The sequence below is a fragment of the Nicotiana tabacum genome, chromosome 19, assembly GCF_000715075.1.
Source record: "Nicotiana tabacum cultivar K326 chromosome 19, ASM71507v2, whole genome shotgun sequence".
Classification (NCBI taxonomy): Eukaryota; Viridiplantae; Streptophyta; class Magnoliopsida; order Solanales; family Solanaceae; genus Nicotiana; species Nicotiana tabacum.
This window is the reverse complement of record NC_134098.1, coordinates 137490896-137517163: the sequence shown is the minus strand read 5'-3', so window position 1 is coordinate 137517163 and position 26268 is coordinate 137490896. Positions and strand designations below refer to the sequence as shown.

General features: G+C 36.4%; 1 protein-coding gene across 2 annotated transcripts; it reads left to right on the top strand.

Moving 5' to 3' along the window:
* Nucleotides 1–1674: 1674 nt before the first annotated feature.
* LOC107761389 (phosphatidylserine decarboxylase proenzyme 2) lies at nucleotides 1675–26211 on the top strand. 2 transcript variants are annotated; one of them, XM_075238705.1, is made up of 22 exons: nucleotides 1675–1774; nucleotides 1905–2144; nucleotides 3653–3732; nucleotides 4710–4734; nucleotides 5721–5780; nucleotides 6400–6468; nucleotides 7447–7536; nucleotides 7630–7680; nucleotides 8223–8306; nucleotides 8581–8672; nucleotides 10272–10427; nucleotides 10571–10655; nucleotides 11238–11349; nucleotides 13111–13211; nucleotides 14592–14639; nucleotides 15088–15234; nucleotides 15604–15699; nucleotides 20234–20308; nucleotides 20444–20536; nucleotides 21904–21990; nucleotides 22081–22131; nucleotides 25840–26211. In XM_075238705.1, the coding sequence occupies exons 2-22, from the start codon at nucleotides 1926–1928 to the stop codon at nucleotides 25945–25947; spliced, it is 1929 nt and encodes a 642-aa protein (XP_075094806.1). In that variant the 5' UTR covers nucleotides 1675–1774; nucleotides 1905–1925; the 3' UTR covers nucleotides 25948–26211. The 2 variants fall into 2 exon arrangements, with proteins under 2 accessions (XP_075094806.1, XP_075094805.1); XM_075238704.1 differs by lacking the exon at nucleotides 1675–1774 and having other exon boundaries at nucleotides 1796–2144.
* Nucleotides 26212–26268: the final 57 nt, after the last annotated feature.

Below are 26268 nucleotides of genomic sequence, written 5' to 3'. Positions count from 1 at the left end.
TCTACCCGGTCTAATACTCGAACAAATGGACCCAAATTTATGCTTACTACCTTGTACTTGTATTTTTCTCACTCCCCGCTGCAGCTAACTTTTTCATTGTGCCTTTTGTAGCGAACTTCTCAGTCTACCCATTCTCCTCTGACAGAATCAATTTGTGTCTTCCTGTTTTTCTTGTCGTCTTTTTCTGTCTCCGAATCCGACAGTATATATTTTCCTTTTATGTCTATCTCAAATTAGACCAAAAAACTTATGCCACTTATATATTTAATCTTAATTAATTATTACCTTAACACATTGGAATATGTAAATAAATACAAATTTTAAAAATATAGAATCAATTCCTTCTTGATTATGTAAATAAATACTTATTTTAGATTAAAATAAAAAAAAATAAAATAGTCACTTATTGTGGACCCGGGATAATTTAGTTGATAATTAGTTTGAGTGCAAATGACTAGCTTAGCAGGCCTAGCTTCTTTCTCGCCACAATTACAACAAGCATTACATGGGGGCTGTCAAATCGTTCAATTTACTTCAAATCCTGCCTGTGGATTTTCCTCATGTGCTGTGTTGAACTAACAAATTAACCAAAACCAACAAGGGGCCAAAATATCCAATAATACGCAGTAATTCAACTTTTATTGAATTGAAATAATAATATTATTTTCGTTCGAACATTTGACGTTTTGTTGGTTATAAATTTCTCTGATTATTATTTTGAAGAGAATTTATATCTTGCACTATTTATACGAAGATAATTTTGTTAATTAGAATGTCAAATAGCTCTCTTTCATGTGCATGATATAGATTTTATGAGTTTAATCTTTAAGTTTTTTTTTTGTATTGAGCACATTGTATGTTTAAAATTATGAGTTCTTATCTACTATTTGTTATAATTTTAGTAAATAATTACATATAAATATATGTTCTTCCTCGAAAATACTTGATTCAATTGAACCGATACTCGTGTGCCACATCTGCTTCGTTTGTCATAAATTTTTTCTTTTATGCGTGTTATCGATTGTCTTAAATCACAAAAAGGAGCTCTCTCAACGAAAAATAGAATGCTTTTCTATTCCTTTATTTGGTAAACGATTTGATAACATCCCACGTGTCAAAGTCTCTCCTTTGACAATAGTTCCTTGGAATAACATGAAATGTTGAAACGGGAATTGCAATTGGGGGGGGGGGGGGGGGGGGGCAGGTAACTGACAATTGCAATATCAGTCCCTATGTAGACATGTAGGAGGAGAGCGTCCACACAATTAAAATATTTGTGATCAAATAACGAATTGAAGAGCCATAGAAAAATATTGCCACAAGTATACGATTAATAGTTTTTATCTTTTGCAGACCTTTAGTTTTGCTATTATCTATACCATTAGCCTAATTCCATTTATTACGAGCTTACTTACTCATTAAGAGATGATTGATAATTAATGGATGATATACCCTATCCCATGAGATAGAATTAAGTAATTTATTTGCATGTCTTTTTGCAACTTTCCCACTAAATCAGACTAATATTCTGCACATGCATTAACATTAAATTATAATTTCTCCAGTAAAAAAATCTAAAAAGAAGCTCGAATAATACTTTTAAAAAATAAAAGATATTCCGCTTGCCAATAGTCAATAGAAGTAAAGCCAAAAAAGGAAAAAGAAAAAAAGAAAGAAGCAAAACCCATAATGTAGCCAATTGGCAATGAGAGCCAAAGTGGAAAAATACAAGTCCACGTCAGCTTTTCCACCAGCTCCAAATCGATAAAAGGCAGTGGTCTTAGTCGAAGTTTTCATTATTAATATACTAATATACTATACTCGCAATATTCACCCAATTCAGCAATCTTTTCATATTCTTATATTTCCGTTTGTTTAACTACTTTTTCAATCGTCTCCATTAGGCAATTCCAGAGGCACATCGAATGGGTCACGGGAGCTCGAAATCGGATTCCTCCTCCGGTGATTCCGCCGACGGCGGCTCGAAACCGTCGCGGATGAGAAGACTCGGTCGACGGCTTCACCTGCACAGTGACCATTTCCGTCGCCGTAGTCGTGCTCACACCACTGGTTCACATTCTCACACCTCTAAAATCCTAAAGGAGGAAGATTTTGCTGGCATCGCTCTCATCCGGATCATCAGTGTACTTTCTCAGTTTCTCTACATAATTTCTAAAAAAATTAATTTTTCTTACTCACTCTGGTAAACGTAATACGCATATGTGTACGTTGTGCGTGTGAATTCGTATCTAGGCGTAAGTTTTGAAAAGATACAGAGTTTGACTTTCTGTAGCTGATTCCTACAAATATTTGTTGAATTTTCTGCACAGAATGGTAAATGTAACGCGTATATGGGCATGTCGGTCGTGCGAATTCGTATTTACGCGTTTTGTTAAAAGTTTTGAAAAGAATGAGAATGTGACTTTCTGCAACTAATCTCTACGAATTTGCATTTTTTTTTTACATAATCTAGTAAATGTAATACGTATATGCATGTCTTGCGTGTGAATACATATTTATATTTTATACTTATATTTAAAGTTTGAAAAGATAACTAATTTATAGTACAACTTTTGCAAAAAATTATGCAAATTTTGGCAAATGTAATACGTTTACTTATATAGAAGTTTTGAATAGATACTGTATACGGTCAAAACCGAGTCTGCCCTTCGTATGACTAATCGAGATTGGAATATGATTGTCCAAGGTTCATCATTATAATATCGAGTCATGATACGAAGATAGGTTGTCGAGCTCGAGCCCCAGAGAACGATCAATATCGAGATCGAGTCAAGAACGAGCTCGAGACCGATCAATACTGAGATCGGCCAAGATCGAGATCGAGCCAAGGTCGAAAAAGCCGTTATAGCCGCATTTGGGGAGAGAATCTCGGCGGAAATCACGGCTTGAATCAAGGAAAAACTAATTAATTAATCAATCATGGGATCCCCACTATGTAATTTTAATTATGTCCAAAATGGGATTCCCCCACTATATTAAGAGTGGTTATCATTTGTAATAGGACGGATTGATTCAGACACACATTCATTCTGAGATATAGAGAAAAGAGAGCAAATATTACCTTCTTTTCTAGTCATATTATTTTTTCTATCAGTCGTTCTTCATTCAATTTGGAGGTGATAAAACTTGAAGGCTTAAGCTAACTAGTTCATTCGGTTTGCATCCATTTCTTTTATAACTAATTTCGATATTCATTTAAATATTTTTCACGATTTGTATCAATTTATATTACGTATCCTTAGAACTACGTATAAATTCAACTCAATCCGTTTTTCGGGTAAACATATACAGAATGTAATTTTTCTATTTCTAGAGTGTTACTTACAAATTTGTAGATTAAATACCTATGTATGCACGTAATATTTAGATTTTTGAAAGACACAGTGTAGCTGTAGCTTTCTCTTACTAATTCCAGTGACTTTTACAAAACCTTACACTTACTCTCATAGATGGAATACTTATATGTTAATGTTTTGTGTGCCAATATGGATGTTTATGTTAGTTTTGAAAGATGCAGAATGTAGCTCGCAAGGTTTCCAAACTTTTTGTACACAATCTGGTAAATATTATACCTATTGTGTCTATTAAGTTTTGGAAACTTATGGATGAAGTTGTGGTTACTTTGTTTCAGGCAGAGATGAAATTCAAGGACAAATGGTTAGTTTGTATTTCTCTTGGTGAACAAACTTTTCGCACCCATGTGTCTGATCAGTTAAGTACCTGTGCCTGCAGACAGTTGCTTGGTATCGAATTTGTGTCTTGAACAATGTTCCCAGTACACACACACAGATAAAAACATGTATTTTGCATATAAATATTTGGAGAATTCACTTCTGCCACTTCCAAAGTTATAGCTGACTCTGTGTGTGTGGGCGGGGGGGGGGGGGGGGGCGTATGCTATTTTTTGCTCAGTATGTTGGGTGTGGGTACAGTAATCAAAGATTGTTTTGAATTATTTGAACAAGTTGAGGATAATTTGTGAAAAACGAAACTAGCTTTTACCTATTCTAGTTTACAAGATAAAAAACAAATAGTATGAACTAGTTCAGTTATGACATACTTTTGTTCGACAAAACTGCTTTTGAGATGTGAGCATGTTAGTTATGTAGAAATTTTGAGTTTACCTATGGGTCTTATTTTGTTGGACCCAGACAACTGTTTAAATTAAAAAGAGCTAGAACTTTGACTAGGTTCTTAGTGCCTGGGATAGTTCGAAATGCACTGATAGTAACATACATGAAAAGTGAAGTCTCATTTGGAATTGCAACTGGCGAACTTGTGCATGCTATCTTACAACAGTTCAGAGCGTTATTCGCTTGATGTGCTGTATAGTTCTGTAACACAATTTATACATTCTCTAATATTCGTGTTATCTTTTGGAATATTTCTTGCTTTGGATCAGTATTTCTTCAGAAAATGATAATATGCCAAGTATGATATGCAGAGAAGTACTCCATCTCCTTGTTATTTGGTATTCTTATCAATCTGCTACTGCATGTTTGCTGTATTAAGAATTGGAAGAAGACATACAGATTCATGCCTAGGAGATGTCAATGACACATTTCTCCAATCATTCATAATGTAGGACAAAGAAAAAAAGGCATAGTTGTGCTCAGTTTCCTTACCTTTTACACCACAAATTAGTGATTATGATTTTTTTTTCTTTTTTGTTTTTTATTTCTTTGCAGAACTGACAAGCCGACCTGGAACTCAGTGAGTAAACACTGTATTTTTTAAATATATTTACAATGAAATCCCATATTCTCTTTCCTTTTAATATCTTTAATGTGATCAATCCATAGTATGCACACATAGCAGATAAAAGTTAAAACCCTTTAGGCCACAATTATTGTTGCTTTCCCACATTGATTAAACACACGTACTTATTTAAGATGTTTATGGCGATTATAGAAATATAGATTTCTGGTCCTTGTACATGCAAATTTTCCTTGTGGGTAGGCGTTGAGTGATCTTTCTATGCTTAACTTACCGTTTGTTTGTCAAGCTAAGTAAGGCATGATAACTGATGTCTAGTTATGCAAGTTACAGTTGGGCATGCACTGACCCTGCAATCCTGGGGATTTTTATTCTGATCTTCTTGTACACACTAATCTTGGTTGATCCATCTCATTGCATTAGGGTGTTTTATTCTTGGTTATGCTCTCTGTGAGAAAACCTGATCATTCAGGTAAAATCTTAAGAAATGAGTGAATAGCCCAAGATCTCTATGAGTTCTTTTGGAAGCATGTCTACCTCCTCTCGAACTACATCTGATGTGGGTGGGACATTGTATATCTCTATCAACTTTCCATATGTGCTAGGGTTCACATGTGAAATTGAAATTAAAGGTGAAACTACAAGCTTATCAAAGTTTATTGTGATGCCATGTGCTTAATTGTTAGGTCTGAATTCTACAATGGAGCTCATAATGAAATTGGTTAAGAATTTAAGCATCCAACCAAAAACTTTCAGGCAATGTGCAAGCTATGTGTGAATAGCCCAATTTTTGTAAGCCCTTTTGATGCTCGTATACACCTGATGGGACACTTTGTATATTTCCAACACACCCAAATTCTAGAGAGGATAATGACAAGTTCTAGAAGCTATTTTTGACCTTCTTTAGTTTTTCTTTAACAATAATTTATGAGCTATTTCTGTCATGAGCTTTTGGTGATATTATTCAATCTTAATTCCTATAGGAAAAAAAGCTTCTTTTGGAAAGACATGGAGCCCATATTGCAAGAATATCTGTTTTTGAGGTGCGTAGTACTGATGGCTGTGAAATTTATCTCTTGTGGTTTGCATTTCCTTGATGGTGAAAAACTTTGTATAATACACTATACCTCATTAAGTAATAAAAGCTAAACCTAGTGTTGGATGTCCAACCTAGGTGCTGCAATGCATCAAAGAGCATCCTCAATAATTATATATTTCATATTTGACCATGTTAGGTCTCAAGAAGTTGAATTGAGGAGTTTGAAAATTTCCGATCATCATGGACTCATGTTGAGAAAGTTATCGGTAAAAACATGAATTAGGATATATGCTTTCTATCTTACCGAATCATCAATGAATTATGTAGCCCTATAGCTTCCTGGGATTTTATATACAGTTCTCAGAGGAAAGATTAAGCCTCTCCTTTATCTTGATATGTTTGGAAGCAGAAAGCTCTTTGTTGATTTTTTGTTCCCAATCCTGTTCCTTGAGACCTCACGAGGAAGATATTGTTGTTTAATTTTCATCTTTGCATTATGTTGTACTTTGAAATGCCAATAATGGTTTTATCCTACGAGTCATTATGAAAAGAGAAAACAATATAATAGAAAGAGAAAATCCTCAAAAATTACTCACCACTGATTTATTTAATCCATGTTACAGACCAACAGGCTTTCCAAGAACAATCTGATTGGTTACTGTGAGATAGATCTACTTGAATTTCTTTCTCAGGTGAGTTGCTTTTGTGATTGAAACAAAATATCTGCAACAAGTGGCACTTATGTCATGCTTATGTTGCCAACTACGGAATAATTGTTTGTAATGTAACCGTGCAAGTTTGGGTTTTTCTTGTTTGTAATAATCATCTATTTTGAGTTACAGTTTTGACAGAATGACATTTCTGTTCTTCATTTTATTTTTGCTTAAAAGGGTCATGTCAAAGAGAAGACTAAAACATCTGTCAAAGAGATGCCAAATCCACTTGTTAAGAACACGTTCCTCAAGTTATACTCACTTAACAATGATTTTGAATCATCCCCCAATAAGGTTTACTGATCTAAGCTTCTTTATGATTGTGCCCTATATCAATTGTGTATTTGCCTATTTAATGTTAGCTATGATGCGAGGTGGACAAAAGGTGGTCTTTGTTGATCCTAGGAATTTGAAAAAATTTGTTTAAAGCAATTCGCTTGACCAAAAAATCCAAAGATGGAAGCAACATGGCCTTCACTATGCTTGGATTTAGTAGCATTTTAAAAGTCACCACTTCAAACAGCAGTTACTTTCATCAAGCGTTTGGATAAGGCGAAGTAGGATGTCTACCAATGCAAGAAGAAGGATGTTAATATCGAGAACGGTGTAGTTTCGTAAAATGATGATTTTAGAAGTTTTTACTCGTAAAGATTAACAGAAACCCGTTGGCTTGTCAAAAATGTTGATGTAGTGTTTGGAGCTGCATTCCTTAGTTTGCAATATTTGCACCTTTCCTCTACTTGGAGAAAGTTATTCTGTTGTCAGAGGGATCTACTTAAATGATACTATGCTTCCAGATGTATCCCACATTTTTCGTGGTTAATCTATGTCTGCTGAATAGTAAGTCCAAATTTGGATTGCTTAGTGTGGTCAAGTCCCTAATCATGAAATTAGGTTTTCCGTCTCCATTTCAGATCAACTCTTAGCCCAATGCTAAGTGAATAATGTATCTTGCAGGATTCCAGTTCTGATACTGAGGTTTTTGACTTGTTAGACCCATCATCCTTATCAACTGTTGGCCGTATATCTATTTCATGTTGCATCGAGGTTCGTATTCACTGGGGAGCATCTACTTTTAATTGCTTATAGTAGGTTGCTACCGGCTATGATTCCAAATATGCGATTAAATTTTATTGGCAGGACCCTGTTGACACAGAGAAAAGCTTTGTTCGGCGCATCTTATCTATAGTGGTATGTGAAAATTTTACCTATGCCGTCATTCTAGATGAAAGTGTTCTCTTAGTGGATCCTTCTGAAGAACAATTTGCAGTATAAGCTGGCTAGAAGCTCTGTCTCACCTATATAGGCGTGTCCCTTGTTCAATCTTTTCTTTCTAGTTTCTTGATAATTCAAAACGAACTGTTTCAATCTTTTCTCTTTCCTTTTTCTTATCAAGATCATCCTATTGCCTATCACACCAAGACATGCTCAATTTTACTGAAGTTATCATTAAGTATCCAAAAATTCCATCCATTTATCTCTACAGAAAGTAATTGTTTTTCTTTGTGTAGTTCAATGTGGAACATCCATTAATGCACTCCTTTCTTGCTATTAGTCAAAAAGATAAAGTAAAGGGAAAGTAACGGTCATCTGGTTACAATATGTGAATGATTTTTTCAGTTTGTAATAATATACACAATCTCAGTTTTGCTTCTCTGTTGTCATTAAGTTATTATTATTTTGTAATGAGATGACTTATGAATTAGTTATTAGAGATTTGTTGCTCTTTGCAGGACTATAATGAAGATGGAGAGCTGTCATTGGCTGAGTTCTCTGATTTGATTGCTGCGTTTGGAAATAAGCTGGCAGCTGAGAAGGTTCACATCTGTAGAGTAACTTAAGCTCATACTGTAGTTTTTATAGATCCTCTCATGCAACATGTTATTGGACTTGATTTCTCATTCAGATCACATCCTATTCATATTGTTATTTCAATAATGACCTTTTCTCAACATAATATAAATGCATTTTGAATAGCACCTAAACCAGCTAAGAATTCTAGATACAATTTTTGTAATTATTAAAACCAAGGCACATCATATATTTTTTGTGAAGACTCCATAGCTTAGGAGTTTTTATTCTGTTTGTCAGAAAGAGGAGCTATTCAAACAAGCTGACAGAAATGGGGATGGTGTTGTCTGCTTGGATGAGCTAGCCACCCTTCTGGCTATACAGCATGAAAAGTAAGGCCTCGTAAAATTTGCCTGCCTGGAATTAATTGTGACTTCTTTTTGTAGTACTCCCTTCAATGCTCAAATTTAATGAACTGCAGCATCTACATGAGTTCTTTTATTTATTTGAATTCTTAGCTACTCTGGGGCAAGCAAAGTGGACCATTGAACCAAAGGCACTTGCCAGTTGGGGTTGTATTATGCAACTCTATTTTGAAAGTTCTTGCATTTTTCCTTAAATGTTGTGCTTAAAGTTCACACTGCCGCTGTCTGTGTTAATTAAAGCCAAAGGTGGTAAACACGCCTTAACACCTTACGAAACGAGTTACAGGATTTAGAAAACTTCCCAAGACCTAGAAGGTCGCATTTGAACTTGTGAAAACTTCATACGTAACAACTCTTTCAGATCAAAAATCGAGAATTTAATGTTCAATATATGTACGTCTAATTCTACTTTCTCATAAGTTTTGAGGATTTTATTGATATAGCAAAATGGGCATAAGTACCTGCTTGTACATACTGAGTGATACAAAAAGTAAACCCCCCATTCCATCTTGGTAATCTTGGCATCAACGTGCGTGACAATAAAAAAGGGCAGCCCTGTGCACTAAGCTCCCGCTATGCGTGTGTGTGACAATCTGTGAGAAAAAAACGTGTGTGACAATCTTTTAGTAAAGCTATTATGTTCATTAAAGGAAGGAAAAAGAAACAGAAAAAGATCAATACCAGAGCAAAACAGAGCTATTCTCTAGACCTAATACCATATGCAAACTTCAAATGATTTCCATTTGTTAATTCATGGTTGTCTGGCTAAAAAATTGGGGAGAAAAGTTAAATTGCTATATATGAAGTTTCCATAGTGTTTTTGCAAGGGTTTATTCAAAATTATAAATAGTGTCTTCTGCAGAAAGAAAAATGTGAGGCATCATCATGAATTAGGTGCACAAGGCTCTTCATTTCTTAAGGATAACATCCCAATAAATATATGCTTAGAGTGAAAACTATTAGCAATCATCACAAAATAGAAGCACAAGGCTCCCTTCTTTAAAGAGAAGAGAACATTCTGATGAAGTACTGAACTTCATGACGTATGATAAATCTAGATGCTTCACTTGAAGTAAACTGAAGGTAGTTAGTAAGGAATAAAATGGATGAAAGCAAAAAGTTCCTACGTGTGCCTTTTCCTTGACTTGACTTTATCTTAAAAGAGATTACTTCTTATATCATGCTCTATCATGTGAAAACACAGTTGTCGTTTAAACCTTTTATATGGTGGTATGTAGCCTGAAACATTGTTAACGAGAAACCAATTATATCCTTAACAATGTACATGAGGAGTGGGTAGAAGTTAGAGACACATCGAACAATTTATATAGGGATGATTAGAAACCTCCTTGTAATTTCAACTTTTCAATTTGATGTCATCTTGTCAATATCTTCTTTTGGACATTCCTAAACTTTTGTCCAGAGTTCTTCACCTCAAAGTGAAGATACATGACATCTGCAATTACTTGCATTGAATTATTTTTCTTTTCTGGCAGATATAAATACTTCTGTCATTGGCTTCATGGTCTTCTATTCTCCTGTAGACTCAATGTTCTTCTCTTGCAGGGAACCACTAATCAATTGCTGTCCAGTATGTGGCCAAGTTCTTGAAGTTTCAGATGGGTTGAACAGCATGATTCATATGACCTTGTGTTTTGATGAGGGGACTGGGAATCAGGTTATGACAGGAGGTTTCCTGACTGAGAAGGAGGCTTCAAGTGGGTGAGAACTAAGCAACAGTTCTGAGTTCTAATTATTCCTAATAAAATTACTTCTGTCTTGATTATTATTAATTTTTTTTTTTGAAATTCTGCTGATTTTATTATGAAATGTTGAAGTTCGCATACTTGAATAATTCTGTGTAGATGGATGTTCAAACTGAGTGAATGGGCCCATTTCTCAACTTATGATATCGGTTTAAGGTCTGGTTCAAGTGCATCACATATCTTGGTATGCTCTTGTACTCACTCCACCCCTCAACGATAATGTCTCTCACCTTTCTGGTATGCATATATGGAAGAAGCAACCTTTTTTCTATAGAAACTGGGAGAAGGATCTAAGACATTGATGCGTGCTTTACTTGCCTTGTCTTCTTACAAGTTCTTTTGCAAGCCTCTCGGACCTTTGTATTTGTAATTTTCACACTGTTTATCAATTTAGGGTTCTGTTATGAATTCTGAAGTGCGTATGATCCCACTGCTGGCGAAAGTAATTACTTTGAATTGTCCGAGGATCTTATATGATTTCTTCCTTTGAGACTCGCCTTCCTTTGAATCTTCTCATTTTATTTTTCTTGAAAATAGTTACCAACACACTCCGAGGGCTCACCTATTTCCCCATGTTCATTTCCTGCATCCCTGTAAAACTCATAAAGAACAACTCGGCAAAATGACCCCGTAACTTCGGGCAACTGGATGTTTTTTTTTTCAATCGTTCTCTCTTTCTTTTAGCCTTATGTGTAATTTCTGAGCAGAGTGGGATGGGAATTAGAACATGCTTTTGTCCTCTGATGTTGCATCCTGCACTTGTTAGGTTTATGATCGCAGAAAGAAAAGGCTAGTGGAGGAAATAATTGATCGGAAGATTGTCTTGTCAATGAGGGCTATCTATCAGTCTAAATTTGGCCTTGGCCTTATGGATAATGGTATGCTTTTGACTTAATCAGTTATCAAAGGATCCTCAATTGTGCACAGTTTTTGTATATATACACTTCTTCTATATGTAAGCCTATATATGAACATCCTGATATCCATCTAGTTTGCCCTTATGATATAGATTAGTTTCGGTTTTTGGCCCATGTACTCAAAGTAGCTCTTTAGACTTCAATTTTAATAATACAATGGTTCTAGTCCATTTTTAATATACGTATCTCAATCTGTTAAAAATCAGGGGTATTTGGTAACTCTCATAGTGGAAAATCAGAAGAAGAACAAACAGAAAGCAAACTCATAAGAACAAGCTTCGCTTTTTCTGTCATCAACGGGGTAATAAGGGTGATTTGGGGAGTCTGGCTAGGGAAGGATGAGTCGGGGTTTTGAGAGGACGGAGGGTCGGGTTAATGGATGGTGGAGGAGCTTGTTGAGGGAGGAAGGGGAAGGGCTAGGGTGGATAAGGAATCTTAATTGTATTTGGGGATACAGATGCTACATATTCAGTTGGGGTGCTATAAGTACGCAATGGAGTATGCTAAATGTTAGCTAGTTTTAGTGTTTGAAGGATCTGCGCTAGATACTTGTAAGTCGTACTCGTATTACACCCATTCAACCTGTGTAAATCAGGGGACATGAAAGTTGCATTTAAATTAAGTCCAGGTAGTGGGTTGTTGAGGATAGGGATGAGCAGCACAGGCGAGAAGATTTTTTTATATTTTTTTTTAATTAAAAAAAGAGGATCTATAGTGTTTCCACACTTCCCCTCCAGCGTGACTCAAACCCAGGACCTAACGGTCGTGGGTGGAGGTGCTTTACCAACTGAGGAAGCCTCACTTGTTCAAGAGAGAAGATTGGGTTGAGCCGTTGAGGTTTTAATTTTTTCCCTTTTTCATGTGTTTTCTTTTTATTTCTTTCCACTTTATTTTTCACTTTATGCATATTAGTTTTTCCTTTCTTTTTTGCTTATTTATTCTGTTTGTTCATGCAAAAGACTATTTTAAATGTGTTAAAATTTTCAAAAATCCAGATTTATTTTATTTTCCTGTTGTATGCTGAATTAATAAATTGCCCTAGATTTAAATCAGATTTAATTGTTCTTGTTCATTCTTAACGGTTATATTAAAAAATGAGCCAAAAGTTCCACTTCTGGATAAATGAGGTCGGGAAGCGCAAGTAAGGATAACACGGGCCACCGAACTAGTTCTAGCAAATTTTGAGTAAGACATTGCTTTACGTGTAAGTCAAAACTATCAATGTAGCATGGGCCACAAGTGCTCTTTATCCTGGAAAAAAAAGATATATCTAGCTGATGCTGGTTTCATAATACAGAACTCTCCCATCATCCTATCTATCTTTCATATTTTTCCTTTATCAGATACTATCAACTTGAGAAATGTACAGTGAGTATCTAGTATTCCCTCCGTTCCAGTTTATGTGAACTTTTTCGCTTTCGAGAGTCATTTGACTAATCTTTGAAGTTAAATTGGATTACATTAACTCGATATTTTAAAGTTAAAATTTAGATATTCAAAAACTATATGAAAAATGCTCTAAGTTGCAATTCTTTCTCATGTCAATATGCTGAAAAAATGCATTTCAAAATGTTGGTCAAAGTTTACATAGTTTGAATCTCGAAAAGCAAATAAGTTTACATAAAGTGGAACGGAGGTCGAGAGAGTGTATAAATTGTGTCCCCCATTTTTTTCTGCTGTGGATTCTTGTTGCTGATCGTTACCATTTTAACTTTAGCACAGGCGCAAAAGAAATCTTGCGGAGCCTCTCTGAAAAACAGGGCAAGAAAATGGATTCTGCTGAATCTGCTAAAGAAATACCTAACTTCATTGAATTTTTTAAGGTATTCTTCCTAGTTAATTATGATGTCATAATTAGTTCTGCTTATACATTATTCTTCTTTCATCGTAGTAGATTCACTAGCTAGCCTAAGCCAACTGCCGCTAGATTCTGTACTTTTCTTCGATATAACTATTTTGCTATAATGTCTTGGAGAATATAAATAATTATCCTTTTGCTTTCCCCATTTTTACACTCTGCTACTGTTGCAATAAACTGTAGGTGCCTTGGAAGAGATTTGAATGATAAAAGCTATGTCCTTTGATTAAATGCAACTTTCCTTCCATGTGTTATGTACAAAAAGCTATCCCCTCTATCCTTAAGGACCCTTACCTTTTATTATGAAATATTGTCCACCTTTTATTATGAACTATTGTCCATCTTCCTCATATCGGAAGAAGTCTGCTTCAACACTTAATTACTTTTGATATTACACTATACAATCAAGTTAGAAATGCATAACAACTCCAGATTTGGTCAACTTACCTCGGGTGCTTTGACTACATCTACAGCCGAGAAGTATAGCTTGATTGGGTATTTGGTTTGATTTTTGGGTTTATGTAATATATATACATATAGTTATATAAAGTGTGTGAATGCTTTGCTATTACACGATATATCTTATGAATAAAATATTAAGTGTTTATAAGGAATTAAATATTATAATTTTTAGTTCAGTAGCTTTAATTAATTGAGATATATACTCTATATGTCGTAATATATATTTATTGGTTGTATCCCATCACCCGTATCTGCACTCGAATCCATATCCCTGAATCCTAAAATTTATGTGATGAAGAATCCAACGACCTTTAGATCCGCACTTGCACCGGATACTCGCACCCGAGTCCGAGCAACATAGATCATAAAAGATCTTTTGAAGTGTGGAATCCTAGTATGTAATCATTGCAGAAGAATTCAATTGTCAAATAGGACCAAAGTTTTCCTAGTAAAAATTCTAGATTTATCCAAGATACAACTTTTAAACTCTATTCTTGGGCCTACTTCTCTATAAAGTACTGTAAGATTTGAATTATACTCCTGATCCCTTTATGTCTAAACTAAGACTACTGTGAGAGTGAAAACTGGAGCGTAAGGCCAGACACTGAACAGTTCTTTGAGCTGAAATGGGAGAAGTAATTCTTTTATCCTCATTATCATCTTGAAGTCCCAATTTCCAGATGCTGAAGATGAAATCATTTGTTTGGTGATTTGACAGCATAGCTACTCTATGCTGAACATGTTTCGTGCTTGAATTTGTTATCATTTCCATAATTCCTGGCAATATCTATGTATAGTGTCTTTCGACTTGGTCTCTTTTGCAGTACACAGAAAGTTATCTTATTCTTGTGAACTGTGATTGACTTCAATAATTCTGTTTTAGGGTCAAATAAATATGGATGAAGTCAAGTATCCACTGGAGCAATTTAAGGTACGCCAACAGCATCAAGCAACTTGGGATTTCATTTGAAAGAGATTCTTTCTTTCTTCAATTAAATTTGGTATGCTTCTTGTAAATCGAAGCTTTCCCATTATCTAGAAATAGGACTTTACTTGCTCTCAAAAAGAAAAACAAAGAAAAAGGTAATTTTCCAACTAGGTCTTTGGACTGATTGCAAGAGAATGAACTGATACTGGCAGTGTTATGAATTATGAAAAGAATGAATTTAATTTGGTCTGTTGCTTGCATATGCTTAGATTGAGTAGAAGTCAGTGAGGACGATTACTTGTCACTAGGATGCATTGTATCTTGATCAATCCAATGCACCTTATTTGTATTTGATTATTGTTCTTATAATTATCTGATCTTGTAATTTTTTATAAAGTTTGAACTATCATTGCGCATCATTGCTTAATGGTCTCGTAAATTTGGTTTCCAGACATTCAACGAATTTTTCATAAGAGAGTTGAAGCCTGGTGCAAGACCTATTGCTTTTATAGAACGTGATGATATTGCTGTATGTGCTGCTGATTGCCGTCTGATGGTATTCAACAGTGTTGCTGATAGTATAAGATTTTGGATCAAGGTAAATCCAATTTATTGTAAACAAATGTTTGTTTTTCATTATTGCTTGTAAATATTCTGCTGTTTCTCATGATATCTATAAAGATCACTTACTGCAGATTATTTGCGGATCCTATCCGGTAGTTCAATGTAAAACAAAATATTTCAACTTTTTACCACATGACAGAAACTTTATAACCCTTGTTCACATTTGTCTGAATTGCTTTATTTTGCTTTTCTTTTTTCGATTTTTGGCGTGTGTTGTGAATTGTAATGTCCATGACAGAAATGCCAAATCATTTTGCCCTATAGCGAAATCTTAGAAGTTTCAAAGCTTCTACTTATTTTCATTGTGATGCAAACTGCCTTGGTATCTTATGGATTACCTCAGGGTCGAAAGTTTTCCATCCAAGGTCTTCTGGGGAATGAAGCATGTTCCAGCGCATTTATCAATGGAGCTCTAGTGATATTTCGCTTGGCACCACAGGTAGAATTGTTGTGAACCTTCTTCCTTGTTGGAGCTTGTTAGTTTATAGATATGTATAGTGTAGTCTTGTCCCACATTGGAAGAGGAATAATATATCCTTGTAGTGTATAGCTATAAATAAGGATCTCTTGTATTGTATTTATCATCTAATATCAATAATATATTTTTCCTCATGCTTTCTCACATGGTATCAGAGCATTAGTGAGAAAAGATCGCTGTGCGTCATTCCAGCGTTAACCGGGAAGAAAGAACTTAGTCATCGTGCAATTTTTCCGGTGACCTAAGGCCTGTCTAAGTGAAAGTCACTTTCTGTCGGTGTTGTGCTAAAACCAACACCACCACGAGGTAGATCACCCTCAGACTACCAACCCCTGAAATTTTATCCGTCAGAAAAGCCGCCACGCTCCTCCACGCGCCGGCAACAACTTTTCCGGCGAGGGTTCCGACCACTTTCCGGCCATTTTTTCGCGAAGCTTCTTCAGGACAGTGTGCTCTCCTCAAAATTCCGAGCCGACCCATCTAATTCAAATCAAATTCCGGCAACTTTTATATTTTTCCGGCGTGAATAGTGACCTTTCTGGCCATTGTTTGAAAACATTTCTTCATGACAGCTTGCTCGCAAAGGAATTCCGAGTCTATCCATCCTGGTTACAACAAATTCCGACAATTTTGGAATTTTCCGGCGAGATACAGTGTTTCCGGCGTGAACAGTGTTTCCGGCACAGAACAATGTTCTGTTTTCCTGCTGTAAACAGTGTTTTTCAAGCTATTTCTTCAGTTTTCTCACAGGAGTTACTTATTTTCACTATTTCAAGTTAACCCTACTACTACAAATTGTAGCGACATGGGAACCGATGCTTTAAATAGTCGGATGGTTTCTTTAGCAGAGTATATTGAGTTCCTTCAGTATAAAGCATGTAAGCAGACGTCTTCTGAGATAGCTTCTGTTGTTCAAACAGGTAATAGCGTGACTTGTTTCTCCCAATCTTCATCCTCTGAGTCTTGGGTCATTGATTCAGGTGTATTAGATCATATTTCTGGTAACAAATCTCTTTTCACTACTATTTCGTATTCTCAATCTCTTCCAAAAGTCACAATGGCCAATGAGTCTCAAACCATGGCAACTGCAATAGGTCAAGCAAGCCCACTTACTTCCTTACCTTTAGATTCAGTCATTTATGTTCCCAATAGTCCTTTTAATCTCATAGCTGTTAGTCGCTTAGCCAAATCACTTAAATGCGCTGTTTTATTTCTTGATGACCATGTTTTTATACAGGAACGCAGTACGGGGCGGATCATTGGTACCGGGCGTGAATCAAACGGACTTTATTACCTTATCCTTGCTAAATCACATGGACTCACATCTTGTCTTCCTTCTACAACTTGTCCTGTTACTGATTCACCAGATTTATTACATAAACGGTTGGGACATCCCAGTTTGTCAAAACTTCAGAAAATGGTATCTGGTTTATCTCACTTGTCAGCTCTAGAGTGTGAGTCATGTCAGCTCGGTAAGCATACCCGCTCCCATTTCCCTCGGCGTCTTGATAATCGAGCAGAAGTCACCTTTTACTTTAGTCCATTCAGATGTTTGGGGTCCTAGTCGGGTCAGTTCCACCTTGGGATTCCGCTACTTTGTCAGTTTCATTGATGATTATTCCAGGTGCACTTGGATATTTTTGATAAAAAATCGATCTGAACTGTTTTCTATTTTCCAGACCTTCCACGCTGAAATTCAAAATCAATTTGGGGTTTTTATTCGCACATTTCGTAGTGATAATGCCCAAGAGTATGTCTTCCTCATTTCAGCAGTTTATGAAATCTCATGGGATTATTCATCAAACATCTTGTCCGTACACATCTCAACAAAATGGGGCAGCTGAAAGAAAGAATAGACATCTTATTGAAACTGCTCGTACCCTACTCATACAATCTCATGCTCCGTTGCGTTTTTGGGGGGATGCAGTTCTTATATTTTGCTATCTTATTAATCGTATGCCATCTTCAGCTATCCAGAACCAAGTTCCATTCTCTGTCATGTTTCCCCACTTACCTTTGTTCTCTCTTCCACCCCGTATCTTTGGAAGCACTTGTTTTGTCCATAACCTTACTCCAGGAACAGATAAGTTAGCTCCTCGTGCTCTTAAGTGCGTATTTCTGGGTTTCTCGAGAGCACAAAAGGGGTATCGATGCTACTCTCCTGACCTCCAGCGGTACCTTATGTCCGCTGATGTTACCTTCTTTGAAACCCAATCATACTTCACAGGTTCAGGTCATCACTTAGATATTTCTGAGGTACTACCAGTTTCATCTTTTGGAGATTCAGTCACTCTAGTTCCACCACCTACAACTCCAGTTGTAGCTCCACCACCTATAGCTCCAGTTGTAGCTCTACCACCTATAGCTCCAGTTCCACCACCTACAGCTCCGGTTGTAGCTCCACCACCTATAGCTCCAGTTTAACCTTCTGCAGCTCCACCACTCTTGACTTATCATCGTCGTCCACATCCAGCATCAGGCCTAGGTGATTCTCGCCTCGCATTAGATTCTGCACCTACTGCAGACTTGTCTCCTCTTAGTCAACCAATTGCACTCCGCAAAGGTGTACGATCCACACTTAATCCTAATCCCCACTATGTCGGTTTAAGTTATCATCGTCTGTCGTCACCACATTATGCTTTTATATCTTCTTTGTCCACTGTTTCTATCCCTAAGTCTACAAGTGAGACACTATCTCATACAGGATGGCGACATGCTATGATTGACGAGATGTCTGCTTTACATGCGAGTGACACTTGGGAGCTTGTTCCTCTTCCTGCAGGTAAGTCTACTGTTGGTTGTCGTTGGGTTTATGCAGTCAAAGTCGGCCCGGATGGCCAGGTTGATCGGCTTAAGGCTCGTCTTGTTGCAAAAGGATATACTCAGATTTTTGGGCTTGATTATAGTGATACTTTCTCTCCCGTGGCTAAAGTAGCATCTGTTCGTCTCTTTTTGTCCATGGCTGTTGTACGTCATTGGCCTCTTTATCAGTTAGACATTAAGAATGCTTTTCTCCACGGTGATCTTGAGGAAGAAGTTTATATGGAGCAACCACCTGGTTTTGTTGCTCAGGGGAGTTTAATGGTTGTGTGTGCAGATTGCGCAGGTCACTATATGGTTTGAAACAGTCCCCTCGAGCTTGGTTTGGTAAGTTCAGCACAATTATTCAGGAGTTCGGCATGACTCGTAGTGAGGCTGATCACTCTGTGTTTTATCGGCATTCTGCTCCTAATCTGTGTATTTATCTAGTGGTTTATGTTGATGATATTGTTATTACTGGTAATGATCAGGATGGTATTACTAATCTGAAGCAACATCTCTTTCAGCACTTCCATACTAAGGATCTGGGTAGATTGAAGTATTTTCTAGGTACTGAGGTCGTTCAGTCTAGCTCAGGTATTGTTATTTCACAGCGGAAGTATGTCTTAAACATTCTTGAGGAGACTGGAATGATGGGTTGCAGACCTATTGACTCTCCTATGGATCCGAATGCTAAGCTTCTGCCTGGACAAGGGGAGCCTCTTAGAGACCCTACGAGATATAGGAGGTTGGTTGGCAAATTGAATTACCTCACAGTGACTAGACCTGACATTTCTTTTCCGGTGAGTGTTGTAAGTCAGTTTATGGATTCTCCCTGTGATAGTCACTGGGATGCAGTTGTTCGCATTCTTCGGTATATAAAGTCAGCTCCAGGCAAAGGATTACTATTCGAGGATTGAGGCCACGAGCAGATTGTTGGGTACACAGATGCTGATTGGGCAGTATCACCTTTTGATAGACGTTCTACGTCTGGATATTGTGTTCTAGTAGGAGGTAATTTGGTCTCGTGGAAGAGCAAGAAACAGGATGTAGTTGCTCGATCTAGCGCCGAAGCCGAATATCGGGCCATGGCTATGGCGACGTGTGAGTTAGTTTGGGTCAAGCAGTTGCTCAAGGAGTTAAAGTTCGGAGAAATCAGCCAGATGGAACTAGTGTGTGATAACCAAGCTGCTCTTCATATTGCGTCAAATCTGGTGTTCCATGAGAGGACTAAACACATTGAGATCGACTGTCACTTTGTCAGAGAAAAAATACTTTCAGGAGATATTGTTACAAAGTTTGTAAAGTCGAATGATCAACTAGCAGATATTTTCACTAAGTCTCTTACTGGTTCTCGTATTAGTTACATGTGTAACAAGTTCGGTACATATGATGTGTATGCACCGGCTTGAGGGGGAGTGTTAGTTTATAGATATGTATAGTGTAGTCTTGTCCCACATTGGAAGAGGAGTAATATCTCCTTGTAGTGTATAGCTATAAATAGGGACCTCTTGTATTGTATTTATCATCTAATATCAATAATATATTTTCTCCCGTGCTTTCTCACAGAGCTATTTCTCAATATTGAATATTTCTGTTTAAGATTTCTCAATATTAAAATATTTTTGGTTAAGTAAATTTCCACTGTTCTATTCTGATTTACACTTTTTGGATATGCTATACCAAATAACTGCAGGATTATCATCGTTTCCACTTTCCTGTCTCTGGAACTATTGAGAAATTTATTGAAATACCTGGATGCCTATATACGGTATGTAAAATATATTGCTTCCTTAAATGTAGCTTATCTTGGCAGCGAATTGCTGCTTCTTTATCAGAGTAGTTTTTAATCCTAAATGGTTCATGTTGTTCCACTCACCTCACTCCCCTTTTTCTTTTTTTCTAGGTGAATCCTATTGCTGTGAATAGCAAATACTGCAATGTTTTCACAGAGAATAAGAGGGTTGTGGCTATAATTTCCACAGAATACTTCGGGAAGGTATGTCATTTTATGCAGTTGACTCCAGTTTTACACATAATCTTTCTTTCTTGAAAAAGTTGTGTACTGCTTTGTTAATATTGTCCCGCTATCCTTTATCAGCCATGCTAGTTAAAAGTAATTAATTCTGATACTGCTGTCAATAAGATGAATGCTTGTTTTTTTACCTAGATTTCTTTGAAATATCCAACCGAAGTGGACATAATAAATATCTGAATATTCAGAAGATACGTCTATCCTCTTCTTTATCAGTAAGAGGTTTTTGATCATTATCTTTTAACATTTCTCTCGTTAGGCCGTTTTTGATTCGAAGCAAGGGATCTAGTCACAATCTCATCGATACAGTTATCAGATTCATAGGCCACTTTGTTTGTGTGACTCCTATTTTGAATTTCCTTTTAGATAAATTTAGCTAGTCTTTTTAGAAACTCTCCACATGAGAATAACTCGACACTCTATCGTCTCCTTGAGGCTATTTTTGAGTCATTAACGTGTTAGTCTCTAAGGTGTTGAATTAATCTTCGCGCTAAAGTTTCATTCCTTCCCTTTTCTGTCTATAGTAGCTCTAACGATACTTGATATAATGCTTAATTGATAATACCCCTTCTAAGTTGAGTCAGCATTCTGAACCACTGCTTTTGCCAGATTGTTGGCTAAGATATCGAGCTCTATGCCCCTTTTTTTTAAATACAATTTACGCCATTAGGAGGTGTAGTCGTTATATTAATCACCAAAAAATTACAGCGTAACAGAGAAGGGCATCAGCCTAGCCCCTGTTCAACAAAAGATCCCTGTAATCACAACCAGGGCCATATACAAGTACAAAGATTCATAATCCAAGTTATAAACACTCCTATGATCCTGTGCAAGATAGTACCCTTATACATCAGATTTCTCCAAAACAAACCTGCGACAAAAACAAAAACTTAAGACAGCATGTTCATCCTTTGCTTATGCCTTATTGAAGCCATTTCGGCCTTGTCCATCAAATAGGGTCCAGCTGCACACCTGGGCAGATCTCTAGGATTGAGGTAAATGGATTCATTCTCCTCAATGCCCCATTTAGCAAGAGCATCTGCTACTTGATCAGCCTCTTGAAAACAATATTGGACCTCAAAATTTACTTGTTGAAGTAGTTGTTTAGTATCCAAAATAGTATCCTTCATTTACCACGCTAAGCTTGTGTTCCCTTTAATCATATTGATTACTACCATAGAGTCACATTCAAGGAAAATGTTTTGGAAGCCCTGTGAAATACACCACTTCAACCCTAGCCATGCTGCCTTAGCCTCCGCCAGAACTCTATGCCTTTACTGTGTCTTATTATGCTCAATTTGGTGAAAGAAGCTTTGCTTAATTGACTGCAGGTTGCATTTGTTGCAACTGGAGCAACAATGGTTGGCAGCATTAATTTCTCCAGAAAGGAGGGTGACTATGTTAAGAAAGGGGATGAGGTACAGTACTTATGACGTGGGACTTTTGCTGCCTTATAATTAAATTATCCTGTTTGATGTCTAATTCATATTCCTTTTTCATGGTTGCAGTTTGGATATTTTTCTTTTGGTGGAAGTACTGTAATTTGTGTCTTTGAAAAGGTAGGTGCACAAGCATTTTTTTCTACTTGAAAATGACTTGGAAAATTCTATTTTGCAAGCTACATTGTGAAATCTTGCTGTAGAACTATTCTAGTCCCGCCGATTTCATGATGTTTAAGCTTGTTTTTTATCATCTGAAGTTTTTTCAAATGCTTTGCCCTTCCCTTTCGAAATCCTCAAGTGATAATCGCTTTTATTGTAACCTTGGTTTTGTTGGTTATGTGAAACATTGCTCAAGTACCTTTACATCCCCATATGTTACTATTACTAGAGTATATATAAATCATATTGTGGCATGCTTTTAGGGGTCGTTTGGTAGGAGGTATTAGAAAAAATAATGCAAGCATTAGCTTCGTGCATTACTAATCCCTTGTTTGGTATATTTTTTCAACCTATGTATAACTAATACAAGATAATTAATACTTGTATTAGTTATACATCCTATTTGGTATTGCCCCATGTATAACTAATACATAGCAAACCATGGTATTAGCAATGCAAGGGGTTTTAATATTTGCATAAACATTAAAGACATAATTTCCCCTCAAATCCCTCGAAACCTATTCCAAATACTTCCTGCTATATTTTATAGAAACAACGCTGCTCTTTCTTCTCGCTGTACGGTTTGGCCATGGAAAAAATAGTGTACAAAGTTAAAGAATGTGGAGGGTATTTTTGTAAACAACCAATTTTTGTAGAAATTATGCAATGCTTTAATACACCAAACTAAACAATGGATAAGAAATATTCTCAGCATAACTAATGGCAGCATAACTAATCCCAGCATTACTAATACTCAGCACTATTCTTATACCTCCTATCAAACGACCCCTTCGTGTTAAGGTAATACACTTTTTCTTTTATATCAAAAAGACTTAAGTATTCTGCCAGCATAGAAAATATACCAAGTGTTTATGTCCTGGTAGAGTAACATCTGCCCCTCTAGTGGGCTCATTTTGGGCACGGACAATCCTGGTGATATCTCAATGCATGTTCTTGACGTTCATCATGTATGTTTAGTTGAATTAGAGGTGGCAAATGGGCGGGTCGGTCGGATATGGGTAGGTCAAAAATGGGTAATGCAAAAACGGATAAATTATCCGACCCAACCCATATTTAATACGGGAGAAGATGGGTTTACCGGCGGATAATATGGATATCCATATTATCCATGGCTTTTTGAATATGATCAATTTTGGGGGAATTCTTACTCTCTTAAACTTGAGGAACCCCCAATTTGAGTCCTTGCATATGTAAAAGTTAAACCCATTGGTTATCCATTTTTTAAGTGGATAATATGGATCTTATCCATATTTGACCCATTTTTAAAAAGTTCATTATCCAACCCATTTTTAATGGATAATATGGATGGGTAACCGTTTTTTCTATCTATTGGGCCACCACTAAGTTGAACGATTTGGCTTGAACCAAAGAGTTGTCGTCATAGGAAATATGGGTTTAAAGAGTTTATAAACTGCCACTAGGATTTATAAAACCTATGTGAGTAATCTATTTTGCAAGTAGAAGATATGGAGACCAGTTTGTCTCTTAACACAACACCACTTTGGTCTTGTGAGCATGAAATTATAGATGTATGAAAATAAATAAACTGTCCAGCTGCTTAGGTTCTAATTTAGTTTAGTCAGTATAGAATAATACCTCTACGAGATAGCATTGCTTATTGGATGGTATTATGTTTTTATCATATTGAATTAATGACCGATAAAAATGGATCTTGAACCTATCTCAACCCCAAATGCTAGCTCCTGAGGTGAGGATTTCCGAAGACCATATAAGGAGACTCATTTTTAAATCCCCAACGGGTGTGGGATCTAACAATGACTAATAGATCCATAATTTTCAATAATATGAAGAAAGAAGGAAAAATTCCATAACTTGTAACTGGTATAAGTTGGTGTGGCGTTTCGAAGATATATGAGGTTTATAGGTGACTGCTGCAAGAAAAACAAAAAGGAAAAGAAAAAGAGGGAGAGAGAGAGTAGGTTCTACTTGGAATCCTGTCTAGCGTCTCTGGTAATTTAAGACTCTCTGGACTCTTCTATGGGTAAATATTTCTGATCATCCTCGTGTAGAACTACATGGGTTAACTTTAAGCTATAACATACGACTATATACGCGCCTTGTATTCCAATAAGTGTCTAGTAATTTAGGGTGATTTGGTTCACAAACAACTTATACATGGATTATAATATGTGGATTGTAACGATGATAAATCACTGAATAATTTTGTGAATATGCATTAGAGGAATATTTGGTTCATTGTAATAAACAGTGCATTTTTTGAAACATCTATTTCAGTTTCACGTGTTATAAAAAAAAATTCCACTAATATATATTTTGTGTTTCCATAAAGGATATGTATAAAAGGAGCCATCACTAGTGTGGGATCACAGTTGGAGACACAATATTTTTCAGTAACCGTGATCTTACACCAGGGATCAGAACTGAGCCCTTACTTGCTTAAACTAGTTATCGATGAGCTAACTAATACCATACAGGATGAGGTCATATGTTGTATGCTATATGCTTACGATATTGTGCTAATTGAAAAAACTAACGACACTGTCAACCAAAAGCATGAGTTATGGAGAAGCACTCTAAAAGAAAGTGTTTTAAGATAAGTGAAAGTAAGACTGAATATATGCGCTCAAGTTTAGCCAACATAAGGGTGAAGTTGATGTGAGATTAGATGGGTTTGTGGTGTAAATGCAAACATTTAATATATCTAGACGCGATGCTCCAGAAGAATGGTATGGTAGATGAAGATATTACACAAAGAATCAAAATAGGATGTGCTGAAGTGTGTCCAGAGTTGTTATGGGATAGATGGATGCCTGCCAAAGTAAAACACAAGTTTATAGAACAGTTGTAAGTCCAATAATGTTAAACAGGCATAAATGTTGGGCCTCGAAAGTCAGTGTTGCGAAGATACGGATACTATGATGGATGTGTGGTCACAAGATTAGACAAGATTAAAAACGAGAACATTCAACAGAAGCTGGCATTTGTTTACAGTAATTACCAAAAACGTTTTAGGTATTGATGGTGAATTACTTGCCTCATAAGATTAGCCAGCTTAGTGCATTGTTGTCAAAGGCGCGCTTAAACCCTGAAGCGAGGCTCAAAACATGTTGAGCGATTCGCCTCGCTTTGCGAGCGCTTCAGTGTCGCATCAAGGCTCTAAGGCATACTTTTCCTTGCCAATGAGTGTGATCCTGAAAAGGCAACACTAAGCAATTGATATTTCACTTTGTCGTAATTTTTTTTTAATTTCTTTGTCCATATATTTGTTATTTATGCTTATAATTATTGGTCTTGGATTACATATACATATTTTTACTTTTTCTCCAGTTGCGCCTTTTTTCATTAAAGCCCATGCTTTATTTTCGCTTTGCGCTTAAAGCCCCAATAGACCTTAGAGCTTTTTTGCGCTTTTCGCCTTTGATAACACTTACAATGTTCACTCCACATTACATATTTTGTGTACCTATACATAGAATTCATCACCCTTCCCTTCCCTTCCCTTCCCTCTTTTTTGTCAGTTGCGTCCAATCTAGTTGTACATTTGGAGGCGGCATTCCTTCGAGGGAGTAGTAAGCAAAAATATGGAAATATTTTGTTTTATGAAACTACTATTCTGCTGTTGTTTAGTGATTTGCATGGCATCTGATCTGTGGAAACGTACAGGATTCCATAAAGATAGACGAGGATCTCTTGGAAAATAGTGCAAGATCACTTGAGACCCTGGTATCTGTAGGAATGCAGTTGGGTCTCTCCGTAAAGAAGCAGGATTAACATGAAGCTGCCAAGTTTCAGAAACCTTTCATTATGACCTTGATATGTTCATCAACTGTGTAGAGATTAGTCCTAGATGATTGCAAAAATGATTTGAGCTGATTACTGTGCACAATTTGTTTGGGACTGAGGCGTAGTTGTTGTTGTTGTTGTTGTTTTGCTGTGCACAGTTTGTAACTCTTAGGTCTGTCTTCTAAATTATGTGTTACTTAGTAATTTTCTTCATTCCTCATTAAGATACTAATAACAAGAATTAGCATTAGCTATCATTCATTGCCGTGGTTAATATATTATTTCTTATGATGTAAAATGCAACAGTAT